General features: G+C 42.4%; 2 protein-coding genes across 4 annotated transcripts; one reads left to right on the forward strand and one right to left on the reverse strand.

The window, feature by feature from the left end:
• Window positions 1-280: 280 nt before the first annotated feature.
• On the forward strand, window positions 281-2,746 carry LOC145950574 (uncharacterized). The gene is made up of 5 exons (XM_083061675.1): window positions 281-968; window positions 1,428-1,487; window positions 1,876-2,025; window positions 2,160-2,215; window positions 2,648-2,746. Exons 1-5 carry the CDS (start codon window positions 281-283, stop codon window positions 2,744-2,746), a joined length of 1,053 nt encoding a protein of 350 aa, XP_082917801.1.
• An 11,718-nt stretch (window positions 2,747-14,464) lies between these two features.
• Window positions 14,465-17,930, reverse strand: LOC109811213 (vestitone reductase). Of its 3 annotated transcripts, none has more exons than XM_083062591.1 (4): window positions 17,680-17,930; window positions 15,389-15,913; window positions 14,977-15,172; window positions 14,465-14,866 (listed from the first exon to the last, which is right to left on the reverse strand). In XM_083062591.1, the coding sequence occupies exons 1-4, from the start codon at window positions 17,798-17,800 to the stop codon at window positions 14,725-14,727; spliced, it is 984 nt and encodes a 327-aa protein (XP_082918717.1). In that variant the 5' UTR covers window positions 17,801-17,930; the 3' UTR covers window positions 14,465-14,724. The 3 variants fall into 3 exon arrangements, with proteins under 3 accessions (XP_082918717.1, XP_020230472.1, XP_020230471.1); XM_020374883.3 differs by having other exon boundaries at window positions 15,389-15,916; window positions 17,680-17,929; XM_020374882.3 differs by having other exon boundaries at window positions 15,389-15,922; window positions 17,680-17,927.
• Between the last annotated feature and the right edge of the window lie 313 nt (window positions 17,931-18,243).

The raw sequence follows: 18,243 nt of genomic DNA on the forward strand, positions 1-18,243 counted from the left end.
TATGAAACAACCAAAAATAGGTGGGGGTCTTATGAAAACATTAAAGAAAAATCTTAGAGAAGCGGTAAGCAAGTTTATAATTTATGAATGCTTACTTATAAATTTATCAAATTCTCCATGGTTTCATAATTTGATTATTACAGCAGCTGAGGTAGGTCCATCAGTTAAATTCCCTACACCTTGTGAAGTTTCTGATGTGTATTTAGAAGCTGAATATAAAATCATGCAAGAATGGATAAGCAAGTTGAAAACTACATGGAAGAAAAAAGGAGTAACAATAATGTGTGATGGTTGGATAGATAGTGTAAATCATACACATATTATGAATTTTCTAGTGTATTGTAGCAAAGGAACGATTTTCTTGAAATCTATTGATGCTTCTAGTGTTGACACTAGAAATACTGATTACTACTTTCAGTTATTGGATAAGGTTGTGGATGAAGTGGGAGAAGAATTTGTAATTCAAGTTGTTATAGATAATGAAAAAGCACTTAAAACAGCTAGTCAAAAGTTGATGGAAAAGAGACAACATTTATATTGGACTGCATGTGCAACACATTGTTTGGATCTTTGTTTGGAGGATATAGGAAAAAAAAAGAATGTGCAAAAGTTATTAAGTGATGCAAAAGTAGTAACAAATTTTATCTACAATCACACATGGATTGTAAATCTCATGAAAAAATACACTGGAGGTAGAGAAAATGTTTGTCCTGGTATTACCCGGTTTGCAACACAATTCTTACAACTTCAAGCAATTGTGCAACAAAAGCAAGACTTGAGGAACATGTTCAACTCTGAAGAATTTAGACGATCTAAATTTGAAAGAGACAAAAATGGATTGACATTTGAAGCAAGAAAAATTGTTATTGGCAATGATTTTTGGAGCAAAGCTAATGATATATTGAAGGTATTTGAGCCTTTAGTAAAAGTTTTGAGGCTAGTTGATGGTGATGAGAAACCAACAATGGGTTTTATATATATGAGGCAATTCATTGAGCAAAACAATCAATTCAAAAAACTTCTCGTTATTATTCTCAATACCAAGAAATAATTGACAAGCGTTGGAGATTCATGCGCATTCTGATCTTCATTCTGCTGGTATGTCATTATAATTTTACTTTTATTATATAAAGAAATACATTAATACAATTATAGATACATATTGATTAGCTATTTATTTTTTAGGTTATTTTCTTAATCTACAATTTTAATATGGAGTTGAACATGGATCTAATGTATATCGAGAGACATTTGAAGGGACCAAAAAGGTCATTATGAAATTGGAGAGAAACATGGATGATCAAATTAAAGCTTTGAACTCAGTTAGTAATAAATAATTATAATTAGTTTTTTTTTTAAATTATTGTTATATAACTATGTATTGATATCTTATATAATATAATGTTATATGTTGGTATTGTTTAAAGACATGGGTGAAACATTTGCTACACCTCAAGCTCAAAGAGCTTGGTTTAGAATGAATCCAGGTAAATATAGTTTCTTCCTTTCTCAATAAATAAATGCATTTTTTTATAAATAATAATTTTTTTTTCTTGATCTCTTGAAAAGTTGAATGGTGGTTGATGTTTGGTTCATGCTCTCCTGAACTTCAACAAGTGGCTATTAAAGTTTTAAGTCAAAGAACTGCAGCCACAAATTGTGAAAGAAACTAGAGTACGTTTACCTATATTCATACAAAGACAAGGAATAGGCTTAAGTACAGAAAGTTGCAAAAACTTGTCTTTACACATTACAACATGAAATTGAAAATGAGGCATCAAATGAGAAAAAGTCAAGAAGAAATTGAAGCAAGTTTCAATCCAATTAATCTTGATTATATATTTTGAGAAGATGATCCATTATCTCCATGAATAGAAGACAGAGAAAATCCACTTTTAGATGGAGTTCAAAATTCAGAGTGGTTGCCTCGAATTGATACAGATGATGAAGATGTGGAAGGTGGAGGTAGTAGTGATAATGATGGTGGTGACTTAAGCCCACCAAGTAATAATAGTGGTGATGATGGTATGATATTGAAGGTGAAGAAAATAATGGTCAGGATGATGAGGATGAACAAAGACAAAATGATCCATATCAAGAGATTCCATATAATAGGCGTGACACAAATCTGGTAATTGATTTCACTACTTCTATGCCAGGTATGATTCCTCTTGATCATTCATTTTCAGGTAATAATAGAAGTGACAATTCACAAGTTAGAAGAGGAAAAAATAAACAAAATGTGTCATGTCAAGATTCTTCATCTTCTCATATAGAACAAAATTTTAGTGACTTCAATATTGATGATTCTTTAGAAAGTAGTCGAGGGTACTATCTACCATCAGTTTATCAACATCCTTATTTTAATGCATACAATCAATATGCAAGTGACCAAGTTCCCTCATATCACCAACCATCAATGAATTATAATGATCTTTATTATCAACAACAAAGTGGTGGATTTTTTTATTATGTTTTTGGACAATGAGCCATATAAGGGGATAGCCAAAGAGAGAGTGGAGGCTATGATCATCCTCGTCACTCTACTATGTGGTAATAAGTATCATGTGAGTTAAAAATTTATTATATATAATTTTTTACTTGTGAAAAAAATTCATGCTTTTTATAGTGAAATGCATCTCTGAAGGGTGGCATTGCTTCTCAGATAATTGATGACAATGATACTTGTGGGCAATCATATTACTTTATGTCAAGTCATTTCCTTTTTTCTTTCTTGTCTATTTGAAATTTGTCTAAATGTGTGTACCTTTAAGTTTTTAATTGTGTCAATGAGATAATCTATTTTTGAGAAATTATGACAAATATTAAGTGGGAATTAATGTAACCACTATTGTGTTTCTCTTACTTTTAAATTAATTTTAAAATAAATTAAATTATTCATTAAAATAATAGAATGTTAAAAAAAAGGAATAAAAATGTATAAATCTTTATGTTCTTACCGGAGATCTGCTGTAGAGGTGATCCGCCGAATAAGATTGGTGAGCCTCCTTCGCGGGAACGTTCGTGTTCCAAGATGGGGGTGGTACCTGCAAAAGAGACTTCGATGCTAAAGTTAGGGTTTGTATGAGTAGATGTCTCGTATAAGTAATGCACGTACCTTAGTGTGAGTTAGGTTGCGTTGGGCCTTGGGCCTGAGATCAGTTATGATCTAATTAGATAGCGGATCTCGTCTGGATCGAGATCTCCTGAGATCGGTTATGATCTGGTTGGATTGCAGATCTCGTTTAGATCGAGGTCTCCAAATGCGTGTTCCGAGGTCATTCCACGCAACTGTGCCGAGCTCGAGCTTAGCATGGCGGTACGGATAGTACACTAGCCCCCCGAGCTCCGAAGACCGTGGGTCGAGGAGTTTAAGACCGAGCTCTTCAGGGAGCAGTGACCTTTCGCGTACGCCTGTTTATCGAGATGCCATGTGTCGCAACTGGTCATTTCCCGAAAACGTGCAAGTGGGGCGTTAATGGGAGTGACGATTATGTAATGATGGTTTGCCTTTGTCATAATGGTTCTCAATTAATGTGTCATCAGATGTGTCCCTTGACTGACACGTGTTATGACCGTTTTGAATTTGGGAGGAACCCTTTTCTTTCACTCGCGCCTCTTCCCTTTTCACTTTATGCATTTTTCGCTCTTTCAACTTCTTGCGCACGCCTCTTCTCTCGCTTCTGTTTGTCTTCTCTGTTTTCGTCGCCATTCCTGGCAACTAGGTTCTGCTCCTTCCTTATTGCTTCTTTCTTTTGTCAAAGGGGTACCAGGTACTTCGATTTCTCTGTTCTCTCTCCTTTCTCCAATCTTCTCCTTCTTTAAGTCTTTCTCGTTTTCTTTATGGCTGGAGAGAGTGGTGCTAGATCCTCCGCGCCTGCCAAGGGCAAAGGTAAGGCGCAGGACAAGGTGGTGGCTACCGAAACGACCGTCGCTGAGAAAAAGAAGGTGGTGAACCCGCCTAAGGACCTCGTTCCAGGCATTCCTGGCTACGATTGGGTTCCGTGCAAGATGGGGGAGGCCCAAAGTGTTTTTCGGTCCTTTCTTAAGGTCAATGCGATTTGGAAATTGCACAGAGTTTGTGACTCTTCCGTCTCTCGGCTGATCCGGCTTGAACCTTGTCGGGCCGGTGAAGGCGTGTACATGGGGAAGTCTACTCACCCTCCCCATTTCTATGTCTATCAATGCTTCTTTAGGGATTTAGGTGTCTGCCTTCCCTTCACTCAATTCGAGTGTGATTTCTTGAATTTTATCAACTCGGCTCCTTGCCAATTGCACCCAAATAGTTGGGGTTTTTTGAGGGCTTTTCAAGTCCTGTGTTCGGCTCTAGGGATAGAGGTGTCCCTTCCCGTCTTTCTTCATTTTTACCAGTTGAAGATAGGCGTTCCGCCTTATGGCATACTGTCCTTGAGTGGCAGTAGGGATGGGGGTTTATTCACTCTCTACTCCCAGTGATGGAGCTAAGTTGAAGAAGATTGATGAACTTCAACTCCTCCATGCTTGGACCGAATGTTCTTGAGGTTAATCCCTTGGTGAAACTTGAATCTCCATGAAAGAAGCTTCCATGGAGGAGAAGCCTTGAAGAGGAGGTTCGGCCACTTCCTAAAACTTGTGAAGGAAGATTGTTGAACCAAGGCAAAGTTGAAGAACTTTGCTAGAAACCTTAGAGTGTAGGTGCTCACGGTTTTGGTGACTCTTGTTTGAGAGAGAAAATTCAGATTTTATTTCTCATATTTGACAAAAGTGAGTACAAGTGTAGGAAAATCAAATATATAGGGGAAGGTAGCTTGTAGGAGAAGCTAACCTTAACCATGGTTCACTAGGAACCATGGTAGGGTTAGTTAAACTCCCACGGTTTAGCTAGCTTGTAGGAGAAGCTAATCCTTGACCATGGTTCACTTAAGAACCATGGTAAGGTAAGCTAACCTTACTTGAGTTTAGAAGCTTGCAAGACAAGCTTCAAAACTCAAGAAGGTTTACTTAAGAAATTCGGCCAAAGAGAAAGAATGAGCTAGGCGGCCCATGGTTCAAAATGTTCCATGAATTAATTTGAAAATCTTTGATTTGGTTTAGTTAGGTTCATCATATGATGATGAAACCTAGCTAAATCAAATCTATGAAAAATTAGGAGCAAAATGAGTCCAATATGCAAAATTTTGCCTAGGCCCAACTCAGGCCCAATTTCTAAGCACACCCTCAAGCATTGCTAAATGTCACCCCCTTTTCCCTACTGAAAAAATATAAAATGAAAGTATCAACTAGGGAGGTTAAATGGAGTTAAACTCTCCAAGTAGCCCACCTTAAAATCAATATACAAACACTAGAAAAAGCAAGTAAAGTGCCTCACAAATACAAAGGAAAAAATAACCTATACAAAAGACTATGTACAAAATATATGAAAAAGGTCTTTAAGATCATCCCATTCCTCTTGGTTCTTTTAAGGTATCACCTCTTGGATTCCTTGGCCTGGGCCATAGTCTATCACCCAGTCATACAAAAATTTTAAACAGGAGTTTTTTCGGGTTGCCCTTGTGGATGTCGACCCTTTAGAGGATGGGGCGTTTTAGTTCGGCGGGTTGCCGAAGTTCCCTTTCTATTGGTGCCCCAAACCGTCTAGGTTTCACGGGGTGGGCCAATTGAAATTGACGGCTTCGGAGATGACCGCCATTGAGAACCTTACCGCGCTTCCTCACCGCTGGATTGCAAGCTCGTCTTGTCGCTTGCGAATTCGGCGTACAAGGAGAGGGGCCTGGAGAGTGAGTATCTCGTCCTCTTTAGATTGTTAGGGTTTGTGTAACCTTCTTTTGCTGATGTGTTTTCTTTTTTTGTGCTTGTAGGCATAATGGGCAAGAGCAAGTGGCGTGAGTTGAAGCACCGCTACAACGTTGCCGAGATAGAGGTCCCCGAGCCTCAAGAGGAGGAGATTTCCCCCCTGAAGATCAACCGAAAAAGAAAGAGGGGCGAGAAAGAGGTCGAGGGGACCTCTGCCCCTCGTAGGACGGAGGACGTGACCTCCAAGGCTACTGATGCTGGCGCAGTCGACCTTACTGGGAGTCCTCCGCCCAGGGAGGCTCCCAAACGACCGTTACGGAGATTGCTGGGCGAGTTGCTCCCTCTGCCAAGGTAAGTGTCTTGTTTTCTCTAACTTTTCTTCTATGCTGGTTTTGCTTGGTTTATTGAGGTATTGCTCTTTGCAGGCAGGGATAGCTGCCGAGGTGGGGGCCTAGGTTGTTGAGCAAGTCGCCCAGGCCGCCATGGTGAGTACCTAACTTTTTGTTTTTCCCTCTATCTTGTAGGTTATTCTTTTTGTTTCTTGACATGGGGTCGGTTTTTGCAGGCAGGGGACGCGGCCAAGACTCCTGTGCCTTCGAGGCTCGCGGAAAGGATCCAAGTTTCGAGGTCCCCACCGCTACGCATGCAACTTCGACAGCACCGTTTGGTTCATCGCAGGGGGCTTCCCGGAGCCAATACTTAGCTCATCGCTTCGAGAAGGGCTGCACGTAGGTGCGATTGGACCACATGAGGGCCTCCGCTGACATGAACTCGCTGTGGAGCATGGGGGTGACTGCCGAGAATTTCTTCCCACAAGGCTTGCTGAGCTCGGATGACCAGGGGTTGATAGACGAGGTCAGACCCGTGGAAGGCTTTGATGCTGCCCAGGTTTTTCTGTAGAGGACTATGGCGATTGTAGACCACTGGAAGCATAAGTAGTCCAAACAGCAGGAGGACCTGGTTAGGCTGAGGAACCGAGTTCAACCTCTGAGGGACGAGAACAAGGTCCTGCAGGAAGAGAACAAGGTTCTGAGTGCCTCCCTTGGCGAGGCAAAAATGCAGGGGGCCGAGCTTCGAGCAACAAGGGGAGATCTCACCAGGGTTCAGAAATCGTTGGAGATTGCCCTACGCTCCAACGAGAATTATGCCTCCCAGGTGAGTGAGCTGCAAGGGCTCGTCGGCTCGTCTCGAGGTCGGGTGCGTCTTTTGGAAGATGAGGTGACGTCTTCCCGGGGCCAGGTTCGCTCTTTGGAGGATGAAGTGACATTTCTGAAGAGCGAGCTAGTGGCGACGGCTGAGAAGCGCCTCTGCGACGAGGTCATCCTCGGTGGCAAAGAGGAGGAGGTCGCCTCTTTGAGGGTGGAGCTGGCGAAGCTGGAGGCGGAGAGGACGGCGTTGGAGAAGAAGCTTGAGGAAACCGAACGATCTATTATAGTAGAGCATAAGAGAGGTTTCCTCAAGGCGGCTCGCCAGGTCAGGCTCCTTGCACCGGGGTTCGACCTCTCTGCCATGCACGTGGAGAAGGTTGTCCGCTTCGGAAAGCTGGTAAAGGAGGACGATGCTGAGGACAGCTCCAGCGAGAACGCCTCTGCGTAGGCTAGTTTTGTAATAGCCTAGTTAAATTTTTTCTGCTTTATTTTTTCTTGTTGAATTCAAGTGTGGAACTTTGAAACATTGTTGTATATATGTGTATTTTTCGTCTATTTGCCTTTGCGCTTTTCTTTGCCTTTGCGTTGATTTTTTCCCGTTTGTGTGTTTTGAGACATACGTTCAATGTCTGTTGTGTACTTTTGTACTTTGTGATACCTGACCTTCATCATGCCGGGGTTCGAGTTCGACCTCGGCTTTTTGCTAAGTAACTTTTTGTGAAGGTTCGAACTCGACCTTAATCATGCCGGGGTTCGAATTCGACCTCGGATTTTCGTTAAGTAACTTTTTTGGGAAGGTTCGAACTCGACCTTAATCATGTCGGGGTTCGAATTCGACCTCGGATTTTCGATAATTAGTTTTTGGTGAAGGTTCGAACTCGACCTTAATCATGCCGGGGTTCGAGTTCGACCTCGGCTTTTTGCTAAGTAACTTTTTGGGAAGGTTCGAACTCGACCTTAATCATGCCAGGGTTCGAATTCGACCTCGGATTTTCGATAAGTAGTTTTTTGTGAAGGTTCGAACTCGACCTTAATCATGCCGGGGTTCGAATTCGACCTCGTATTTTCGCTAAGTAACTTTTTTGTGAAGGTTCGAACTCGACCTTAATCATGCCGGGGTCTGAATTCGGCCTCAGATTTTCGATAAGTAGTTTTTTGTGAAGGTTCGAACTCGACCTTAATCATGCCGGGGTTCGAATTCGACCTCGGATTTTCGCTAAGTAACTTTTTTGTGAAGGTTCGAACTCGACCTTAATCATGCCGGGGTTCGAATTCGACCTTGGATTTTCGTTAAGTAACTTTTTTGTGAAGGTTCGAACTTGACCTTAATCATGCCGGGGTTCGAATTCGACCTCGGATTTTCGATAAGTAGTTTTTTGTGAAGGTTCGAACTCGACCTTTATTTAGCATAAAACATAAAATAATGCAGAACTAAGAAGATATGAGTTGAACTGAATGAGACATTTTATTGATTGTGTAAGTGTGCCTCGTTAAAAACCCTCTCAGCCAAAACCCATTTTTTTGTTTTTTGGGATAAAAGACTGAGGCGGGAAAAGAGTGCACAACTCATTCGTACAAAATTAGCTGAAATAAAACTTGAGATGCGTAGCGTTCCAAGTTCGCGGTACAGGTTTTTCGCTGAGCTCTTCTAGTTGGTACGCTCCATTTTCCAAGTCTTCTGTCACTCGGAATGGGCCGCCCCAAGTAGGTGCAAACTTCCCTTCTGACGTGTCTTTCCGTGCTTCGCCTAGCAATCGCCATACCAAGTCGCCAACTCAGAAAGAGCAAGGTCGCACTCGCGTGTTGTATCTTCGAGAAGCCTGGAGTTTGCAGGCTTCTTCGTGGATTTGAGCTTCGTCTCTGAGCTCGTCGACCAAGTCGAGGTCGGTTGCTAACTCTTGAGCGTTTTGCTCGCTGTTGAAAACTTGGTGTCGGTGGGACGTCTCTCCGACCTCAACTAGGATCATTGCATCCGCTCCGTAGGTCAACCTATAAGGTGTCTCTTGCGTGGTTGACTGGGGGGTGCAATGATACGCCTAGAGGATGCTTGGGAGCTCGTCGGCCCACTGTCCTTTGGCGTTCCCTAGCCGCTTCTTAAGTTCCCGGAGGATGACCTTGTTGGATGCTTCGGCTTGGCCATTGGTCTGGGGGTGTTCCACCGAGGTCGAGAGATGCTTGATACCGAGCTCGCGAATCCCTGTGCGATGAATTGCTGGCCGTTGTCAGTAACGAGGGTGTGAGGGATTCTAAATCTGCAAATAATACTCCTCCAGGTGAACCTTTACACATTTTCAGTGGTGATTTCGGCGAGTGGGCATGCCTCGATCCACTTGGTGAAGTAGTCAATCGCCACTAGGAGGAACTTGAGCTGTCCTTTCGCGGGGGGGAATGACCCGAGGATGTCCATGCCCCATTAGGAGAAAGGACATGTCGACATCATATGGTGGAGAGCTTCGGGCGATTGCCGGTGTGTGTTGCTGAACTGCTGGCACTCTTTGCATTTTTGTATGTAGTCCTGGCAATCCGATTTCAGAGTGGGCTAGTAGTATCCAGCTCGGAGTACTCTGGTCGCCATTGAGCGAGCTCTAGAATGCATACCACATATGCCCCGGTGAATTTCCTCGATGACATAAGCTGCGTGAGGCGCGGTCAAGCACTTGAGCAATGGGATGGAAATTCCACGCTTGAATAGCTCATCCCCGATAATGACGAACTTAGCCGATCTCATCCTCACCTTCCGAGCTTCGTCCTTATCCTCGGGCAAGGTTCCTTCTTTCAAGTAACTCCAGATGCTTGTCATCCACCCCTGGTCTTCGCTGTCGCTAGCGTTGACGACCTTGTCGTCCATGATAGGTGAGTGCAAAGTCTCCTGAATGATAGTCCGGTGCTGTCCAGGCCTTTTAGTGCTGGCAAGTTTTGACAGGAGATCGGCTCGGGCATTTTGTTCTCGCGGCACATGTTGTATGGTGGACTCGTCGAAGGACGAGATCTGATGGGATGCGATGTGGAAGTACCGTTGTAGAAGGGTATTCTTTGCCTGGTACGTCCCACTGAGCTACTCCACCATGAGCTTCGAGTCGCTGTTGCAAATCACTCTTCAGGCTCCGAGGTCGCGAGCCAACCTCAGTCCTGCGAGGAGTGCCTCGTACTCCGCTTGGTTGTTGGTTACCTTGAAGCTGAACTTGAGGGATTGCTCCAAAGTGACCTGGTTTGGCCCTTCCAATATGATACCTGCACCACCACCCTTAGAGTTGGAGGACCCGTCAACGTGTAAAGTCCATACCTGGGGTTCCTCGGCAATAGCAGGCGTGAGCTCGGCTACGAAGTCGGCGAGACATTGAGCTTTTAGGGCCCCGCGACTTTCATAGTGGATGCCGAACTCGGACAACTCGACCGACCATGCAATCATTCGCCCGACGAGCTCCGGCTTTCTCAGGATTTGCTTTATGGGGTAGTCAGTTTTGACTATCACCTGGTGGCTCTAGAAGTAAGGTCGGAGACATCGGGCTGCGGTGACGAGTGCCAGTGCCAATTTTTCGATCATTTGGTACTGTTTCTCCGCATCTTGGAGGACTCTGCTGATAAAGTAGACCGGCGTCTGCACTTTCTGATGTTCTTGCACTATTACCGCGCTGATGGCATTTTTTGCTACGGCCAGGTAAAAGAGGAGGTCAGTTTTGTGATCCGGCCTCTGTAGGATCGGCGGAGTCGTGAGAAAAGTCTTGAAATTGCGGAAGGCTTCTTCACACTGATCCGTCCACTGGAAGTCTTTTGGCTTCCGTAGCAGAGTGAAGATTGGCCCTGCTTTCTCCTCGAGTCTGGGGATGAAACGGGACAGTGAGACTAATCGTCCAGCCAGGCGTTGGACTTCTTTCACCGTTTGCAGACTCTGCATCTGGATAATGGCTTTGCAATTTTCAGGGTTGGCTTCGATTCCTCTGCTAGTGATCATGAAACCGAGGAACTTGCCACCCTGGACGCTGAAGACGCACTTCTCCGGGTTGAGACGCATGTTGTGTCTCCTGATCTGGGCGAACACCTCGGCGAGGTCAGTAGTATGGTCAGTGGCTGAGGTGGTCTTGACCACCATGTCGTCGACGTAGACTTCCATGTTCCACCCAATCTACTGGTGGAAAACCTTGTCCATGAGTCGCTGGTAAGTGGCCCCTGCATTTTTGAGGCCGAAGGGCATTACCCGGTAGCAGTAGTTGGCGTGGTCGGTGATGAAGGATGTATGCACCTCGTCAGGTGGGTACATCATTATCTGGTTGTACCCGGAGTAGGCGTCGAGGAATTTGAGGAGGGCATGCCCGGATGCTCCGTCGACCAGCCTGTCAATGCTCGGCAAGGGGTATGAGTCCTTGGGGCATGCTCTGTTCAAGTCGGTGTAGTCGACGCACATGCGCCACTTCCCCGAGCTCTTCTTCACCAGAACCACATTCGCTAGCCATGTGGTGTATCTGACTTCACGGATGAAGCCGACATTCAGCAACTTTTGTGTCTCGGCGATGATGGCCTCCTGCCTTTCACCACCGACCTTCCTCTTTCTCTAGGCCACTGGCTTTGCCTCCTTGTGTATCGCTAACTTGTGACAGATGAAGTCAGCATTTATACCTAGCATGTCGGCACTGGACCAGGCGAAGAGGTCGGCGTTCTTGAGGATCTCAGCTTCGAGCTGCTGTCGCAACTCCGGGCTCAGCTGCCTGCTGATTTTTGTGCATTGCCCGGGGAGTTTCCCGATCTGGAGGTCGTCAAGCTCGTCAATGGGGCTTGGCCGCTCGTCATGGGAGTCGGATCTCGGATCGAGATCAGCGATTTCCACGTGGGTGATGTGAGCCACGGTGGGGGGATCTTTCTTGCTTTGCTCGTCGGATGAGGAGATCTTCAGACTCTCGGTGTAGCACTGCCGAGCCGTCTTCTGATTCGCTTTGACAGAGATGATTTTACCGTCACTTCCTGGGAATTTCATGGTGAGGTGTGGAGTGGACACCACTGCTCCAAGCTGATTCAACGTTGGCCTCCAAATGATGATGTTATAGGAGGTGTTGGCTTCCACTAGGAGGTATCGGACCATGATTCTCCTTGTATCCGGAGAGGTTCCGAAGGTGGTCAGCAGGTCCACGTATCCCCGATTGTGCACTCGCTCTCCTACAAAACCGACTAGGGGTTTTGTGTGAGGTTGGATGAGAGAGTGGGGGATGTCTAACCTGAGGAAGGTCAGCCAATAGAGGACGTCTGCCGAGCTCCCTTGGTCTATCAGTGTCTTGTGAACCTCCCAATTAGCTACCTCCACGACTATGACCATGGGATCATCCTGGTTGGGACTGATACCAGCATAGTCGTCGTCGGTGAAGGTGATCGGCGGCGAGCTCTGGTGTGAAGCCGAGGTAGTGGAATGGACGCTGTTTATATTGCGCAGGTGTCTCTTCCGGGCCGAGCTGCTGGCGCCTCCGCCTGCGAAATCACTTACAATTGTATTCATTACTCCCCGTAGGGGAGCTGACCCTGTTTCCTGGCTTACCTCGGCTTGCACTGCTCCGCTGGCATTTTGTTGGGAGCCAGAGGGTTGGTCCGTGCGAGCTCCTGCGCCACGACCTTTGCCTCGTCCTCGTCCACCATGGCCTCCTCGATGCTGGATATATTGGCCGAGGTGGCCTGCCTGGATGAGCTCTTCAATACGGTCTCAGAGTGTGCGGCACTCCTCAGTGGTGTGACCGTGATTCCTGTGGTACCGATAGTGCTTGGATTTGTCGGCACTGTTGGGGGTGTGACCTGGCAGGGGCAGGGTGAGCAGGTTGCTATTACTGGCCTCCTCCAGGATATGTACTCAGGGCGTGTTCAGGGGAGTATAGAAGTCGTATCTCCCCCCTCTGTCTACTCTAGCCGACTTCTCGAACTGGCTATCATTGTTGACCTTGATCTTGTCCTTGTGACCTTGTGCTGGTTTCATTAGTCCTTTGCCGCGAACCTGGTCACGGAAGGCGGAGTGTTCCTCCATCTGGATGTAGCCCGCAGCGCAGGCGCGGAGCTCGTCCATGTCACGAGGAGCTTCACGGCATAGGCTGTCGACGAATGGCCCAAGCTTGAGTGCCATGAGCATGGCATGCAGGGCGACCTCGGGGTTCAGATTTCTGATCTTAACCGAGGTGGCGTCAAATCGCTCCATGAATGCCTTGAGTGGCTCGTCGTCGTTCTGTCTGAGACTGGCCAGGGCAGCTGAGGTTATGTGGTGAGGCCGGCTTGTTGCATATTGCGCCGTGAATCGCCTGACCAGAGTGCTGAAACTGTCAATTGACTCAGCGAGAAGCTAGGTGTACCAGTTGAGCGCGACCCCTTTGAGCGAGGTTAGAAAAACCCTACACAAAATAGCATCATTGTTAGTGTAGAGGTTTACCTGTGTCGTATACAGGTCGATGTGCTCATCGGGGTCCGTCGTGCCATCATAGCGATCGAGGTGGAGAGGCTTCCACCCTTGAGGGAGTGGTGTCTCCATGATGCCATCCACAAGGGATGACGGCGGAAGGTTGCTTGACCCCCCATGACATGAGTTGGGGCCTTGCTGACTTCATGGGCCGACTTGTTCGTCGGTACATGAGACCGATGCGTGGCAGGTCGTGGAGTCGGTGCCCTAGTCGCAGTTCGGGGCTGAGAGACCGAGTGCTCTTCTTCCTCGTGGAGGTTGCTCGACTCAGAAGGATGATCAGAGGGGCGTCGAGGGAGCTGGGCGCGAATCCGCTCGTTTTCAGCGTGTAGCGTCGCTAGGTCAGCTTCATTGGCAGTCCGTATCGCCGCTAGGTCGGTTTCGTGCTGGGCACGCATGTTTCGCAGATCGGCATCGTGTTGTTGCCGCATCTGTTCGACCTGGTCAATCAGTCTCCTCAATGTGACTTCGTTATCCATGGTAGTTGTGTGATCTGCGTCGTCTGTTGCGCGTCTGCTATGACTTCTGGTGAATACCATAAGCGTGGCCGATAAGAGCTGTCTTGATCGGCCCCACGGTGGGCGCCAAATGTTCTTACCGGAGATTTGCTGTAGAGGTGATCCGCCGAATAAGATTGGTGAGCCTCCTTCGCGGGTACGTTCGTGTTCCAAGATGGGGGTGGTACCTGCAAAAGAGACTCCGATGCTAAAGTTAGGGTTTGTATGAGTAGATGTCTCGTATAAGTAATGCACGTACCTTAGTGTGAGTTAGGGTTGCGTTCGGCCTTGGGCCTGAGATTAGTTATGATTTAATTAGATAGCGGATCTCGTTTGGACCGAGATCTCCTGAGATCGATATTATGATCTGGTTGGATTGCGGATCTCGTTTAGACTAAGGTCTCCAAATGCGTGTTCCGAGGTCATTCCACGCAGCTGTGCCGAGCTCGAGCTCGGCATGGCAGTACAGATAGTACACTTTAAAAATAAAATATATATCAATAATTACAATTTTTTTATATTTAGTGCAAATAATTAATAATTTCATATCGCAATAGCCGCAATCTGCATCGCAATACTTGCAATACCTACAATCGTAGTAACTACAACTGTAACCGCAACCGCAATTTAAAACCATTGACACATCTCACGTGGAATTTATTTCTTAACACAACTTTTTTATTATTATTATTTAATTTGTTTCAATACAAACCATAGAAAATTTAGACTTGAGATAATCAGTTTCTATTGTGAATCATTTAAGACCTAATTATTAGCTTAAACAACCATCTAGTACATAGATATTTATTGTCTCATTATATATGGATAAGCATATCCTGACATAAATAAAATAAAATAAAAACCATAGAAAAACCACACAATTATCTTATAGGTAACCCTTTTCATGGCAGCATTGAATTGCGTCATCAACCATTTCCTCTAATCCATACTTGAACACAAATCCAGCATCTAGTAGCTTATTTGACGATAAATCTGGTACCTTGACACCTTCAATTTGTTTCAAAGAGCTACAAAAAGATATAATCAAATATTTGTTGCAATGAGATCAAAGAAGAGTCATTTAGTTAAATCAAGAATGCCATAACAACTTCGATCGAAAAGAAGAATAGGAACTCACTCTAATGTTGGCTGTTGAAATTTTGAGTATTTGGCAAAAACAAGTTCAGATATGCTTTCAAAAGTTGCCAAACATTGTGAACAATTATACCTCCCTTTTGGATTAGGATGCTCCAGCAAAAATACGTGCGCTTTAGCCACATCATCCACATGCACCATAGGTGTCTGAACTAGCAAACCAAATGATCCCTTTTTGCCTACATAAATTTCCCCTTATTTAGAATCTTAAGCATAAGCACTAGGCCAAAATGGAAACGTCAGCATTACCATCTGATGAACTAAAGCCAGAACATAAATATAGTTGTGTTGTATGAATATCTATCTTTTCTTAAAATGAAACAAAATTTTGGTGAATGACTAATGCATGCTAATTTGAACGACTAAGATTTCCTTTTCATATTGGTGTCACGTACCAAATGCAAAATTCAATATGGCATCAACTGAGATAGGAAGCTTTGGACAAATGAAGGGTCCAAAAACAAAAGTTGGAATTAGTGTGACAACATCCAATCCATTTTGTTCTCCAAATTCAAGCACTGCCTTTTCTGTCAATGTCTTTGAAACCATATAGGACCAACCAGATGGCTTTGAAGTTCTAAGATAATTAACATCGCTCCAAGAGTTTTCATCCATTACTTCCTCTTCTTTGCCATTGTAAATCACAGCAGAGGCACTAGAGGTGTAAACAACTCGCTTCACAGTCTTGGAATTGAGGCATGCCTTCAAAATGCCAAGTGCGCCATCAATGGATCTTTGGGTCACTACTTCCTCTGGTTCCCTTAAGTCAAAGTCAACTGGGGTAGCAACATGGAAAACTCCAATGCACCCTTCAATGGCTGCACTGAAACTTTCTGAATTGCTGAGATCAGCACTAAGAATTTGTAGCCTTTGGGATGCTCCAGGTAAGCCTGTAAGAAAGCTAACATCCTTCTTGTGTCCTACTATACCTTGAAAATAAAGATTATTAGTATCTTGATTATGGGAATCAATTGTTCCAAACATAATTTTAAGGAGTATTATATGCTCTATCTAGTTCCATTTTCTTCCACGTTTAAAGTTTTAGATTGTAATTATTATAAAGTTTTCTAATCATTACTAGAAATTTTCTTATTATATGCGACTTTTCTTGCGAATTTTATATTAAAATTCGCAACAAATATTATTCTTACGAATTTTTTTGCAAAATTTTTATCTGTAGGTAATACCTTCGCGGATAATATATTTTTTTGAATTTTAAAATTCGTAAGGAATTTTCCTGTAAAATTTCTTGTGAAAAAAATTCGCAAGAAAATTTCCTGCAAAAAAGAATTTCTTCGGAAGAAATTCTGCAGGAATATTTTTTAGGAAAAAAATTAAAAAAATTACTACAAATTCTATTAATAATTCTTCAGCTTTCAAATGTTCACAATGAATTCACCCGAAACATTTTTTTCCATGCCTCCAACATGTAATACATAATCTTTTAAACTCTAAGATTGTAAATTAGAAGCTTAACACTCAATCATACAGATCAACTCGTAAGGTAAGTGTTGTCTCAACTTATATATTCTTTAATTATTTTATTTTCAAACGATGTGCGACTTGAAGTTTTTTAAAATATTAAACTGATAAACTTAAATATTTTTTTATTTTTCTTGCAGATTAAAATTGGTAAGAAAATTCGCAGGAAAAGTTACCTGCAAAATTTTTCTACCAAAAGTTATTTGCAAGAAACAAAATAAAATTCTTACAATATTTTCTGCAAATTTTTTCCATGAAAAAAATTTTCTATGATCATTAAAATTATAGCAAAATTTGCAAAAATTTCTTGTAGGTTATTATTTTTCATAAAAAAAATTGTAAGAAATATCTGTAAATTATTTTTTACAAATAAATTCGTAAAAAATTTTTGTGAAATTATTATTACAAGAAAATTACAAAAAATTTCTGCGAATATTTTTTTAGGAAAATTCGCAGGAAAATGATATTTTTCTAGTAGTGAATATACTCATGCATATTAGATAGATTTGCTTTCAACTATTTTCTTTTTATATTTTTCTAAAGATATAATAGATAAAAAAATATTTAATATTTTGTAGATATTATGTTATAAAAATTATCAAAATATATATTTTTTAACTAAAATGTTAAACAAAATGAAACGAAATAAATAAAAATAAGAGTACACATGTTTTATGCACCAATAATATAAAAAAATTAATTATTAAAAGTTACTGTAAACGATATAGATATTTTTATTTTTTATTAATTAAAAATATAGATATTTTCACATCGATCATACATAAAAATAAATAGATTAACATAATAAATGATAAGGTTTTTCTTTTGGGGCTTTACCCAAATGAAACATTTTTAAATCATTCAAAAATTATTAAAATAATCTTCTAACCGCACAATAGAAAAAATATTGGTTCTTGTCATGAAATTAAATGCAAAAGAACAAATAAAATGATAAGCACCCCAAGTAAGGTGTGTAATGTAAATAATTTAAATTCAACTCAACCGATCTATTTTATAAAAATAGATCAATTAATTAAATCATTTTTAATACAATAATTTAAATTCAATTCAATTAATCTATTTTTATTTTTATAAAAATAGATTAATTAATTAAATTTTTTTAATAGAATTTGGCAAATAAGGGAAATATTAACAATTTTCAAAATAATTATTTAAGATGGGGATGCTTAATTCGATCTATTACCTGGATCTGATCTTACAGTGGTGTTAACAGAGTAACCATCTTGAAGTAGCCTCTTGATGATCCATGAACCAATAAAACCTGTTCCTCCTGTGACACAAACTCTTCCTTTGCTTTCTTCCATTTGCTCTTCTCAATTCTCTCTTCCTCTCATGACTGCTATATATCCACTAATACGAAAGTGATAACTATATGGACTTTATTCTTTATAATTGGATACATTGGATCACATCAGGAAAATAGTCGTTGAGGTGTTGGACGGGTATTATAGGAAAATAAAAATAGGTTGTCTTAATATAAATTACGTTGGCAGTTACGTTGTCTTAATATCAATTACGTTGGCAGTTACGTTGTCTTAATATCAATTACATTGGCAATTACGTTGGTAATAAGTTACTGGAATTGGATTTAATTAATACTCTATTTTGACACACATATATATATATATATATACAGGAGGGTTCAAACGACACCGGTGTAACTTTTACTAAGTGTTACACTACTCAATAACTTTATATTAATTTTGAATTTTGAAAATCCAACCGTTATATTGAAAATTCATATATC

Source organism: Cajanus cajan, chromosome 8 (genome assembly GCF_000230855.2).
Source record: "Cajanus cajan strain Asha chromosome 8, NIPB_CcT2T_4, whole genome shotgun sequence".
NCBI classification, from domain to species: Eukaryota; Viridiplantae; Streptophyta; class Magnoliopsida; order Fabales; family Fabaceae; genus Cajanus; species Cajanus cajan.